The sequence below is a fragment of the Scyliorhinus torazame genome, chromosome 29, assembly GCF_047496885.1.
Source record: "Scyliorhinus torazame isolate Kashiwa2021f chromosome 29, sScyTor2.1, whole genome shotgun sequence".
Classification (NCBI taxonomy): domain Eukaryota; kingdom Metazoa; phylum Chordata; class Chondrichthyes; order Carcharhiniformes; family Scyliorhinidae; genus Scyliorhinus; species Scyliorhinus torazame.
The window spans coordinates 20,078,229-20,091,749 of NC_092735.1; the positions used below are offsets into that span (position 1 = coordinate 20,078,229).

The window sequence follows — 13,521 nt, forward strand, 5'->3', positions numbered from 1 at the left end:
GAATGCTTGACAGGTTATTGCAGAGCATATTGTAGATGTTACGCACTGCGACCCAATGGTGGAAGGAGTGGATGTTGAAGGTGGTGGATGGGGTGCCAATCAAGCGGGGCTGCTTTGCCCTGGATGGTGTCGAGCTTCTTGAGTGTTGTTGGAGCTGCGCTCACCCAGGCAAGTGGAGGGTATTCCATCGCACTCCTACTTGCGCCTTGTAGATGGTGGACAGGCTTTGGGGGAGTCAGGAGGTGAGTTACACCCCACAGGATTCCCAGCCTCTGACCTTCTCTTGCAGCCGCAGTATTAATGTGGCCAGTCCAGTTCAGTTTCTGGTCAATGGCGACCATGATGAATCATCATCGCCTGTGGTGCGAATGCATCTCAGGTACACCCATGCGGCCCCCAAACAAAACCCCTCCTCCCTGGGTTCGTCGGGCAAGATCTATCTTCTGCCTTTCAGGTGCTGGATTTGAGCTGCACCATCTGATTTTATGGAGGGGGTAGGAGGGGGGCTGTGTTGTGAGGGGGGGGGGGGGGTCGCATATTTTTCCCACCCTTTTGCAAGAGTCAGCCCGCCCTGGTGTCGTAACGCGTCACCGGCGCGGTAAACTACCGAGAGTGGGACCTCCGCCCCACAGTGGGAGGACGTCCCGCCATTGATGGCTACCGGAACAATCTGATTGGCTGGCAGCTCGAGCAGACCCAGCAGCACCAACACTGGGTAGTGGCCGCTGCTGAGATTGCAAGTTGACTCATGAAGTAAGTTGCCACGGCATCTGGACCCAGGTAAGTTGGTGGGAGGATGATTTTCTGTACAGAAAAGCTATCCACTCCAATTGGGGGCAGCACGGTAGCACAGTGGTCAGCACAGTTGATTCACAGCTCCAGGGTCCCAGGTTCGATTCCCGGCTTGGGTCACTGTCTGTGCGGAGCCTGCACGTTCTCCCCGTGTCTGTGTGGGTTCCCTCCGGGTGCTCCGGTTTCCTCCGGGAAGAGCCGGAAAATCCCACCCTGTCTAAACCACATCCAATGCATTACCCTCATCAACGCTCCTTGTTACTTCTTCCAAACATTAAATAAAGTCAGTTCCGCACATACATCCCCAAATTAGCTTCAATTAGCCCATGTCTCTCTAAAGGATCATTTCTACCATTGTGGCTACAAGAGCAGGTCAGAGACAGGGAATCCTGAGGCGAGGAGCATGTCTCACTACTCCTCCAGAGCCTGTCCACCATCTACAAGGCACAAGTCAGGAGTGTGATGGAATCCTCTCCACTCGCCTGGATGAGCACAGCTCCAACAACCCTCAAGACGCTTGACACCATCCAGGACAAAGCAGCCCCATTCGATTGGCACCCCATCTGCCACCCTCAACATTTACTCCCTCCACGGCTGACACACAGGGGCAGGATTGTGCACCATCTACAAGATGCCCTGCAGCATCTCGCCAAGGCTCCTTCGACAGCACCTTCCAAACCAGCGGGTTCTACCACCTAGAAGGACAAGGGCAGCAGGCGCATGGGAACCTCACCCCCTGCAATGATGCCCCCAAGCAACACACCATCCTGACTAGGCACTATGTCGGCCGTTCCTACTGTCGCTGTCAAAATCCTCCCTAACTCCAACCCTAACAGCACTGCACCATGTGCACTGCAGCGGTTTAAGGAGACAGCTCACCACCACCTTCTCAAGGGGTAATTAGCGCTGGGCAATAAGTGATGGGCCCAAACGTGCGACGCCCAAGTCCTGCGGAACAAGTAAAAATAATATCTCTGAGAATCTGTCAGCCCGCAGCCCACTCACGCCACCCCCCCCCCCCCCCCCCCCCCACCGCTCCCGTCACATTGACCTGCCTCTGCCGCCTTCCTGAGGATTGTCCCTTCTTCAAGCTCACGGATTGTGCCCTCCAGTCGCACCCAAGGCCTCCAGGAAGGAAAGGGGGGAGGTCTGGGGGGGGAAAGAAAACACCGAAACTCAGGAGAAAGATTTTTTGATCTTGGCACACCGCTGAGGTTTAATACGTCAAGAGAGTAGAGTAAGGGGCAACGATCAGAGCCCAGAAAACAACTGATAGGGCGAAAGTAAACATGATTTGGTTCGCAGAGGAATGCGTTTGCAAGCATTCGTACTCGTTTCTATGGAAACGGTGATAAGCTGCCTGCTGGTTCTTGTTGCTGACCATGGCACTAACTGGTATCGCCATGGCAATCCGCTGCCTTATTTTTCTCAGCGACAGCGTTCACACCCCCCCCCCCCCCCCCCCCCCCCCCAGATGCCATGAAGCCATGTTTCAGTCCTTTTGCTGTTCAATTCACAGCAAAGAAACAGGCCACTCTGCCCAACTGGCCCATCCTGGCACTTTATGCTCCGCACACGGCCGACTCCCATCCCTCCCTTCAGCTGGAACTTCATCCATCGGGCAGATTTGTTGTTAAACGAGGGAGCCGAGGGTTACGGGGGAGTTGTGAGGATGGGATGGCGAGAGGTAGTGGGGGCAGAGGGCGGGGGGGGGGCGGGGGGGGGGGAGGGTGGGAGGGGTGGATGAATAGTGGAGCTGAGCCCAGAAGCAGACCAAGCCTGATTCTATTGAATGATGGAGCATGCTCCTGCTCCTCAGTCCTAACCTGTTGAACATACCCTTCTATACGTGACCCACCAAACAGTGAACTGTGAAGAAGTCATGTGGACCAGAAACCCTGGGCCGGACGTTACTCCCCCCCACCGCCATGTTTCCCAGTGCCGGAACTTCCAGTCCCGCAGATTGCGTGGCTCGTCCATCCTGCTACCGGGGGACTTGTCATGGGTGGGGGGGGGGCGCCTTCGGTGGGCTCAGGAGTTTCAACCAGTGGGCCCGGCAGGAAAATCCAACCTTCTGTTTCTCCGTCCACAGTACTTTCCGTTTTAAATTTAGGATTTCGCCTTTAGCTAGCCTCCGGTTTAAAGGCTATTGGTCTCAGCCACCTGGGGACCAGTTTATCTCGGTTGGCTGGACAGCCGGTTCCGTGATGCGGGGCGAGGCCAACAGCGCAGGTTGAATTCCCCGTACCGGCTGAGGGTATCCATGAAGGCCCGGCCTCGTCAACCTTGCCCCTCGCCTGAGGTGTGGTGACCCTCGGGTTAAATCGCCGCCAGTCAGCTCTCCCCACCTCAAAGGGGAAAGCAGCCGACGGTCATCTGGGACTTTGGAGACCTTATTTGCTTTACTCCTCGCAGGAGCAAGTTCCATATTCTAACCACTCCTCCGGATAGAGAAGTACGGTTTTCCAGAACCCCTCGTTGGGTTTACAAAGTGACTTCATGGCCCTTAGTTCTGGCCTCCCAACAAGTGGAATCATTTCTACATCCAGGCAGTTCTGCTGAGTACAGTTGTTTGAACTGAAATGGATTAAAGCTGGGAATGAATTCAAATACCTCAGCATAGTGTAACAGAACATCTGGAGTGGATCATCATATCTGATGCAGCTGGATTCAACTTCAGACTCAGTTGATGAGGAAGTTGTTCAATAAGCATTTGATTTGTGTTTTGAAATGCCTACATGCAGGCGAAGCACCTAATTAATCAGTTGTATGATGACATAGAATTACAGGGCAGCGTTTTTAACTGCTGCTGGGGTTGGTAATGGAGGTGGGCGCATGCAGGATTTCACACCACTGCTCTGTTTCCTGAGTCCCTGTTTCCAGCCCTCCCCGAGGTTATGTTCACGGATGGATTGTGCGGGAGAAGGGGACGGGGGGGAGGGGGGGGGGGAGGGGGGGGGGGGAGCCAATTGAAGTAATTAAAGGCCTACTGAGGCCTATTGAAGAAAGTTGACTGGGATTTCCCAGGCTGATTGAAGGAGATTGACTGGGATTTTCCAGGTCTGGAACAGCCTGGGATTTTCCCTGCAGGCAGTGACGGACAGGCTAGTTGCCTGGAGGTGGAGGATCAGTGATGGGGGAGGGGGATGTTTGCGGGGGAGGGGGATGTTTGGGGGGGGGGGTTTGAACGTTCAGGTAGGCCTGTCTGTGTGGAGTTTTCACTTTCTCCCCGTGCCTGCGTGGGTTTCCTCCGGGTGCTCCGGTTTCCTCCCGTAAGTCGGGTGGATTGGCCCTGCGTAAATTGCCCCTTAGTGCCAAGGGGTGTGCAGGTTAGGTAGGGTCATGGGGATAGGGCGGGCGATTGGGCCTAGGTAGGGCGCTCTTTCAGAGGGTCGGTGCAGACTCGATGGGCTGAATTGCTTCCTTCTGCACTGGAGGGATTCCGTGGTTCCATAGTAATCCCGTTGAGCCAACCAATATGCCGGTCCCTGTGTGGGCCGTCCTTTATACTGAGTTCCAACAAGCTTCGGCTGGGCAGACCTCCGGCCACTAGGGGCCAACCTCGAGACCCAGGGGGACATCAATCAGGGTATCTCCGTGGGCCTTGAGGTGGGGAGTATTACAGTTGTATCGGCTAGTTAAAGTGTAATTTGTAGCTTCCACTGACTATAATTTGCTTGCTAATTCCTGGCTTGATTGTTAAAGTAAAAGTTGTAAAATATAAAATCTTTGCTCGTCGCTTTCCTCCGGTACAGTCACAAGGTAACTTTGGATTACGAATTTCACGGATTTGCGGCCACGCCACGGTGTCTCAAAATGGCGCTGGGATCCCGGCTCTGGAAGCCTCATTTCCATTTCTGTCAGATCCTTTCTTCACCAGTCGTGAAATGGGGCCTACCTCACACATATGGGAATCCTGAACCTAGCAGGACCATTTGAGTTCAAACAGACCCCATTTATGCTGGAGCAGAGGCACTATCCCACAGTGTGTGTCTGGTGAATTTGTAGCATCAAAATAAATGCTTGCAAAGGGTGAATAAGCTCTGTGGACTTTCCAAGCTGTCAGGTTTTTTAAACAGCCTGCCCATTAAAAATTGAAAAAAAATAAGCAATCTTCCTGTGTCTGTGAATTGGAGAAAAAAAAACCTGTGCTTGCAGTTTCAATAGCTGTTTGCTGACATAACCCTAACTTTAAGTGATATCATTATAGCAGTATTAGTGCTTGACTGTTTCACAACCTATCATTGTCACAGTGGAGGGGGAGTGTTAATTCTCAGGTCGATTAATAGCTCCAAGAGGATTAGCTGTCTTTGTGACATTATGAATACAAGTTTGTGTTTCTATAAAGAATTAACTACTTGAGGGGATTATAATGTATTGAATGGGGTTTCATGAATGAGAGTGCTTTTTAAGTAATGAAGTCTGGAATAGATATTTAGATCTTTATTTTATCTCAGCATGGCTCCTGAAGACTATTCTTGGTGGATACTGGGTTGGCAGGGGGTGTGTGAGGGAAAAGGGCAGTGGTTGGGGGCATGGGTTGGCATGTTTGGATGGGATGGTGAGGGGTGAGACCTAGAGGGATTCACATTTAACCAAACAACTGGGATGAAGCCGCAGAGAACTGAGGGAAACCTTTCAAACAGACCCGGCAGCCCCTCTAGCTACCTTCGATCTGCCGGGGGGGGGGGGGGGGGGGGGGGGGGGGGCGCGGTTCTATCCCACATCCACCTCCCTAGAACGAAGAGCCCACCATTTTGGGACACATTTCCCTGAGATGGGTGCGATGGGCTGTGAGAATTCTGTGCAATCGCCTGGGGGCAAAAATCTACACCTGGGCCTCAATGGGGATTATAAGACTATGGCCAGAATTTTCCAGTCCTTCCCACTGCCGGGATCGTCCAGTCCCGCTGAAGGGAACAGACTGGAACAATCCGCCCACAGTGTGTTGCTGTGTCCATCACCAACCTTTCCACCTGCAAAATGGTTCAACCGCGCCCCCCCCCCACTGTCATTTAAAAAAATTCTTCCACAGGCCTCGTTGGCTGGGCCGTTGTTTGTTGCCCATCCCTAATTGCCCTTGAACAGAGTGGCTCGCTCGGCCATTTCAGAGGGGCAGTTAAAAGTCAATCACATTGCTATGGGCCTGGAGTCACATGTAGGCCAGACCGGGTAAGGACGGCAGATTTCCTTCCTTCGAGCCGGAATCGAACCAGCGACCTAAGGATGGTTACGGAGCGGCTAGAGTCCTCCGCTCTACCAGCTCAGATTTCTTTCCTAAAGGGCACTGGTGAAAATGAGATGGATTTTCCCATCAATTGTTGATATTTCATGGGGTGCAATCTGCCCGAATGAGGACAGAGTCCCGCAGCGCGCAAGATTAGCCGGGTGTTTCCCGGCGCTCGTAGCGCCAAGAAACATCCCACTATCTAACGTCCATCTGGCAATGCCAGGGTGTCCAGGTTTCCATAACGTCCAGAGGGCATGCACCTGGGGACCTACAAAGCCCTGGGAGACCCCCACAAGTCTGGTCCCCGTTTGTGAAGAGCGGTACTGAATGACGCTCGCTCAAGGTCTCCAAGGCGAGAGGGTTAGAGCCCACGTCTTGGGTAGATCTCGGGAACGCATGTTAGAGCGAGACTAGTTTCTCGCTCTAATATGCAGATTTGTCTTAAAGTGGTCCCGCCCAAAATGGAAGTGGGATCTCCTGGTCGAGTGGTGCTGCGCCCCGCTGTTATCAGGCACAACGTGATTGGTCGATCACGCCATGTTCACCATTATTGAGAGCAGTTTTCGATTCCTGATTTTATTACTGAATTTAAATGCCACCAGCTGCCGGTGTGGGGTTTGAACCCATGTCTCCCTTTCGCCTCCGGATTACCGAGTCCAGCGACAGTAGCACCACTATCCCTCACCTAATCCCCCCCGTGCCTCTCACTGGAGACTTATATCCATGCTCTCTACACCTGAAAACTTGATTTTTCCAATGCTTTCTTCTCCTCTCCTCTCAGTTTCACGCTCTGCAGCTTCATTTTTCCCTGTTCTAGATTGGACCAACTTCACACCATCCGCAAAATCCTCGAACAACACTGGCTTCCCATCCCTCGAACATACCAGGTGTTAAACCTTAATCCTCATCGTTAAATCCTCCCATGATCTCACCCCGTCAAATGTCTAAAACCTTCTCTTGATCTGTCATACCTTCCGGATATTGTCCTTTGACCTCCCTTTTCCGTAAAGGACAAAGACCATAAGACGTAGGAGGAGAAGTAGGCCATTCGGCCCATCGAGCCAGTCAATGAGATCATGACTAATCTGATGTGATTCCTCCTTATTTCTGTCGTAAATGAGATTATTCCCTCTGGTCCTAGACACTTCCACAAGAGGAAACATCCTCTCAGCATCTACCCTGTCAAACCCCCTGAGAATCCGCTATGTCTCAATAAGATCGTCCCTCATTCTTGAGCACAGGCCCCAACCTACTCAACCTCTCCTCATAAGAAATCCCCTGCACGCCCAGGGTCAACCTCGCGAACCTTCTCTGGACTGCCTCAAATGCCGGTATATCTTTCCTCAGATAAGGGGACAAAAATGGCCTCTAGCCATCTTTCCCTTGGTGCTCCCTCGCTCTGGACTTTCACCTCTCCACTTCGTCTTCCCAAAATCCAGCGACGTGACCGAACGCTTGGCTGCACCTTCAGATTTTCCTCAATTTCTTTCTCCAGGGATGTACAGGTTATGTTAGGGCAGGGGAAGGGGTCTAAGGTAGGGTGCACTTTCAGAGGGTGGCTGCGGACTTGATGGGCCGAATGGCCTCGTTCTGCGCTGTAGAAATTTAGATGTCCTCTTGATCACAGATATACATACAGATGCACACACACAAATATACACAGAGGTACACAACACAGATAATTACATGCGCATATGCACACTCATTTACAAACACACATACACGCACAAGTGCACACATACGAATTCAGACACACAAGCACACATGAGCACGTGCACACAGAGACACACATGCCGGGATTTTCTGTGGTGGGGACGGAGGGGTCTCGCCATTAGCTACTGGCGGGCTCTTAAAGTCCCGCGGAAGTTAATGGCCAATGGTGTGGCATGCTGGTCCCACCGCCGGGGGACCTGCCATGGAAAGGGGGGGAGGGAGGGAGGCCCAGATGGCAAGGATCAGAAGATCCTGCCCACAGAAAAAACACACACATGTGGTGATGTGCCTATGCACTGTTCTGCATATAGTTAGTAATGCAACCTTCAACCAGCTGGTGGTGAGATCTATCACCTGGCTCTAGACACCCAGAGGTTGGTAGTAAGACGTACAAGAGGATAGTCGCACTTCGAGTAGTTGCAGGAGAATTCACTGAAATCATTTAGTAGCCATCGTCTGGATAGTAATTCCTTAGTTATCTTTACCATGTGTTTATTAATAAATCATCTTTATAGTTAACCAACTCTATGGATTTTGAGATTGCATATTCAAATTTCCGTGCCTCAAGTGATGGGATTAAATCCAGCCCTGTGTGCTGTTCCATTGTAAATATCAAACTTGTTCACTGATGTCCTGCAGAGGGAACGTCCCGCCCAATTGCTCTGGCCTCACACGATTCCAGCCCCTCGTGTATCGGGTTGTAACCAGGGGCATAATGGACGGACAAGAGAGACTGCCGACCGACACAACGTCCCAAGAACAAATGATGAAAAGCCCCAGTTGTCACATTATCACCCTCCAACCCGGGTCATTCGCCTCACTGGCTGAGATTGGTGAATTAATTAGCCGATTCAAGGGAGATTTATGTGTGAACTAAATGCTAGCAATCTTTCAAACCTAAAGGGGAATCGCAGGCCATGGTGCCCTCACTAAAGACCCAGTGTGGATCATTGAGACAGCCATCAGAAAACGGAATTCTCGCCCGCTTCTGCCAGTATTAAGGCTCCTACCACTGACCAGGGCAGAATCGGTTGACTCAACGCACAATCTGGGTGGGTTTTCCAGTCCCGTCATGGCAGAGCCGGAAAATGCGGCGAGCCGTTCAAAAACTCCATTGACTTCGGTGGGACCGGAAGAAGCCGACGGTGGGAGGGGCTGGAAGATCCCACCGGTCAAACCAGCCCCCTTCCCGGCTCTTCAGACTTACTGCAAACGCCACCCCGTCCAGCCCGACATACCTCTGCGACCTTCACACTCCTCTCACTCTGGCCGCGCTCACAAAAATCTTGGGTTGGACGCTCCGCCGCCTGACACCGAAATCGTGAACGGCTATCGGGCGGAGAATGGGCTTTGATGCCGGAAACGGGGGTCGCCGCCGATTTGACGCCGGTCCGGCACTCTCAACCCTCTCTAAACCGGCGCCTTTGTGACACGCGGCGCGAGCCGTTTCAACGCCGTTGGTGCATCATCAGCCAGCCCACCGGACGATGCTCCGCCCCCAATGAACCGAGTTCCCGACGGCCAGGCCCACGTGTGGTCTCAGTGGTCGGGAATCTGGCGAGCCGGCTGCGGGCAATGTCCACTGCCGCCACACTTGTCCGGGATTCGTGCCGCTGGCCAGGGGAGGGGCTTCTGCTAGGACTGGTGGGGAGTGGCCAGGGGGTGGATGTGGGGCTGCGGTTGGCGGGTTAGGGTTCGGGCACGACCGGCGCCATGCTTAATGGCACCACCGGTGCAGGTTGCCAGCCCTGCGCATGTGAGGCCCGGGACCCGGCCATTTTCTGGCCGTTTCGGCATGTTCTGCGGGAGTTTCACGCACCGTCGGTGCTAGCCCCTCCCCGGCACCGGAATCGGTGAGGCGTTTCGCGCCAATTTTCCAGTCGTGAACCTCCTGCAGATTCTCCATTCGCGCCGGAGTTTAGCCTCCGAAACGGAGAATCCGGCTCCCTGATTTTCACCACTACATCCTTACGCTGACTTGGAACAACCCTCCGGCATTCTCTCCCTAAACCTGTCTGCCCGTCCGACTCTCCTTTGGGGCACCCCTCCGTGACTCAACTTCAGGTCCCCAAGCTCCTCTACTTCCCCATTCAACATAACCATAGAACCAAGTTTGTTCACTATTTGCTCCTTGGGAGGTTTTACCAGAGATGCTATATCAATGCAAGTTGTTGTTGGCAGTACACCTGTCGTGAGGCAATGTCCGTAACTGAACCTGTTCTTTTCCAGTTATCAGGAGAACAATGGAAAGTGACAGTGGTCAGATCCCGGAGGAGGAGGAGGATTCGGAGCAGGATCAGCTGTGGGAAAGGATTGAGAGCAAGCGCCACGTCCTGACGAAATCCATCAACCCCGTCAAGCTGACAGACTACCTGCGGCAATGCAAGGTCATCGATGAGGAGGACGAGGACGAGGTCCTGCGCTCCCACCTGCTGACCACCAGAAGGGCTCGCGCAAGTCAGCCACCTTTAATTCTCTTTCTCTCATAAGTTGTCTCCTCTTGCCCCAGCCAATGTCCTTAGCCGTACCTGTAGAGCGGGGCTGATAGGTGGCAGATGAGGTTCAAAGCGGAGATGGGTGAGATGATGCTTTTTGGTAGGAAGAACATGGAGAGGCAATCGAAAATACAAGGCAAAATTCTTAAAGGGGTGCAAGAGCAGAGGGACCTGGGTGTTTGTGTGCGCAGATCATTGAATGTGGCAGGACAGGTGGAGAGAGTAGTTAATAAAGCAAATAGTATTCTGGGTTTTATTAATAGGGACACAGAGTACGAGCGCAAGGAGGTTGTGCTGAACTTATACAAGACATTGGTTAGACCTTGTGGTGATATGCATCACTGTAAATACACAAGGGGTTAATGTAAATACACTACGACTAAGTAAATACTAGAGGGCGCACCAAAGTCGTCATGGCATGTAGACATACAGCTAATGAACACATAGAATAGGACACAACCAATGGGCAGTCAAGACACCCAGAGGTGACACTACCACAAGGGGGCATTACACAACCCACATATAAGGACAGGGCACACATGCTCTGTCTCTTTCCACAGGCGACACTGAGAGAGTAGGACAGGGGCAGATCAGAAGCATCACACCCACCACGTGGCTTAGAGCAGACTGGTTAGTTAGACTGAGTTACTATAGCAAGATTAGCAGGAGAGTCAAGCTCATAGAGAACTGTGCTAATGGTTCAATAAATCACACTGAACTTACTTCAAAGTCTGGAGTATCTTTTGGTCAAAGCTACATCGAGTTGCAGCCTGTGTTACCCCAGAATACATAACACAACAGACGTCAGCTGAAATATTATGCACAGTTCTGGGCGCCACACTACAGGGAGGATGTGAACACATTGGAGAGAGAGCAGAAGAGGTTCACAAGAATAGATCCAGGGATGAGAAACTTCAGTTGTGAGGATAGATTGGAGAGGTTGGGACTGTTCCCCTCGGAGAGAAGGAGGCTGAGGGGAGGTTTGATAGAGGTGTTCAAAATCACAAGGGGGCTGGACAGAGTAGACGGGGAGAAACTGTTCCTGCCGGTAAAAAGGATCAAGAACGAGAGGGCGCAGATTTAAAGTGATTCACAAAAGAAGCAAATGTGATGTGAGGAAAATCTTTTCCACGCAGCGAGTGGTTGGGGTCTGGAATGCGCTGCCTGGAAGTGTGGCGGAGGCAGGTTCAGTCGAGGTGTACGAGAGGGAATTGGATGATTATTTGAATAGAAACAATGTGCAGGGTTACGGGGAGAAGGCAGGGGAACGGCACTAAGTCACGATGCCCGTTTGGAGAATCGGGACAGACACGATGGGCCGAATGGCCTCCTTCTCTGACATCTAGATTCTGTGATTCTATGTACTGAGGACAGTCTTTGCAGCATTGCTCTTTAAGATGGCCATTTCATGGGAGCACAGTGGGTGGCACTGTTGCTTCACAGCTCCAGGGTCCCAGGTTCATTCCCGGCTTGGGTCACTGCCTGTGCGGAGTCTGCACGTTCTCCCCGTGCCTGCGTGGGTTTCCTCCGGGTGCTCCGGTTTCCTCCCACAGTCCAAAGATGTGCAGGTTAGGTGGATTGGACATTCTAGATTCTCCCTCAGTGTACCCCAACAGGCGTCGGGATAGGGCGAGTAGGGGCTTTTCACAGTAACTTCATTGCAGTGTTAATGTAAGCCTACTTGTGATAATAAAGATTATCATTGTTATTTCCCTGTCCATGAAATAGGCACATCCCCCAGACCAAACCCTCTCGGTCACTTGTTTCCCAACCTCTCTTGTCCATTAGCATCATCTTTCTGCCCCTCTGCCTCTGATCTTCGAATTCTTTCAAGTGCAGTAGCCTGGCTACCTCTCCTCCCACTTTCACCTTCTTCACCCACCCTTCAAATCCTCTGTCTCTTTCCCCCATCGATCAGGTGCCGTGTCTAAATACAACTGGCGCTCTGCTTCCAACGCAGGTGGCTGTTGAAATATTAGGCGGCTGGGGCGAGCGATAGGATCTGGCAACCAGTGGGAAAGAACTGGATTATTGCGTGGGCTCGGACACGAGGGGGGGAAACCTTCCCAGAGTCGGACCCCTCCAGTGTTTTAGGCCAGTGTCTACAGTACGAGTAGGTCACAGGATGAGGCACAGGTTGTGTGAAACGAACAGAGCTGGGTTGCGTTCCCGTAAAACAGACAGCAACAGGCCCTTTTCCAAAACCAGAGCTGTAGCAAATTACTGGCGGACAAAGGATGTTCAGTACCAGACCATTCAGCCCATCAAAGCCAGGTTGGTGTTTGCATTCTCTTGAACCTCCTCCCACCTTTATTTCATGTCACCCTACCTGCAGAACAAGATTCTGTTCCATTCTCCCTCATACATTTGTCGAGCTTCGCCCTAAATCCCCACTTCAATCTTCGGAATCCCCTGCCCCAGTGGATGCTCCATCGTTGAATACATTTGAGGGTGGGGTAGGCTGATTTTGTTTTTGTCTCTCAGGGGGATTAAGGAATATGGGGAACAGGCTGAAAAATTGTGTGGAAGCCCTTGATTGTATTACATAGAAACATATGTAGAAAATAGAAGCGGGAGGAGGCCATTCGGCCCTTCGAGTCTGCTCTCCAATTCATTATGATCATGGCTGATTATCAAGTTCAATACCCTGATCCCGCCTTTGCCCCTTATCCCTTGAACCCTTTCGCCCCCAAAAGCTATATCTAATTCCTTCTTGAAATTGATTACACCACGTTTTGCACTCAACTACTTTATGTGGTAGTGATAGGCAGCACGGTGGCACAAGTGGATAGCACTGTGGCTTCACAGCGCCAGGGTCCCAGGTTCGATTCCCCGCTGGGTCACTGTCTGTGCGGAGTTTGCATGTTCTCCCTGTGTCTGCGTGGGTTTTCTCCGGGTGCTCCCACAGTCCAAAGGCGTGCAGGTTAGGTGGATTGGCCATGATAAATTGCCCGTAGTGTCCAAAAAGGTTAGGAGGGGTTATTGGGTTACAGGGATAGGGTGGAAGTGAGGGCTTAAGTGGGTCGGTGCGGACTCGATGGGCCGAATGGCCTCCTTCAGCACTGTATGTTCTATGTTCAATGGTCGCCACAGATTCACTCATCGAGTGTACACCGGCCCTTGGAACGAGCACCCCACCCAAGCCCACGCCTTCACCCTATCCCCGTAACCCAGTAACCCCACCCAACCTTTTTGGTCACTAAGGGCAATGTAGCACGGCTAATCCACCTAACCTGCACGTCTTTGAACTGTGGGAGGAAACCGGAGCACCCGGAGGAAACCCACGCAGAC

At 52.1% G+C, this 13,521-nt stretch overlaps 1 protein-coding gene across 1 annotated transcript in view; it reads left to right on the forward strand.

The window, feature by feature from the left end:
* LOC140404131 (caspase recruitment domain-containing protein 11-like) overlaps positions 1-13,521 on the forward strand; it is a 92,232-nt gene that overhangs the window by 7,276 nt on the left and 71,435 nt on the right. Inside the window, exon 2 of the mRNA XM_072492549.1 lies at positions 9,965-10,192. Coding sequence (XP_072348650.1) covers positions 9,965-10,192 — 228 coding nt within the window. The remainder of the gene's footprint in view (positions 1-9,964; positions 10,193-13,521) is intronic.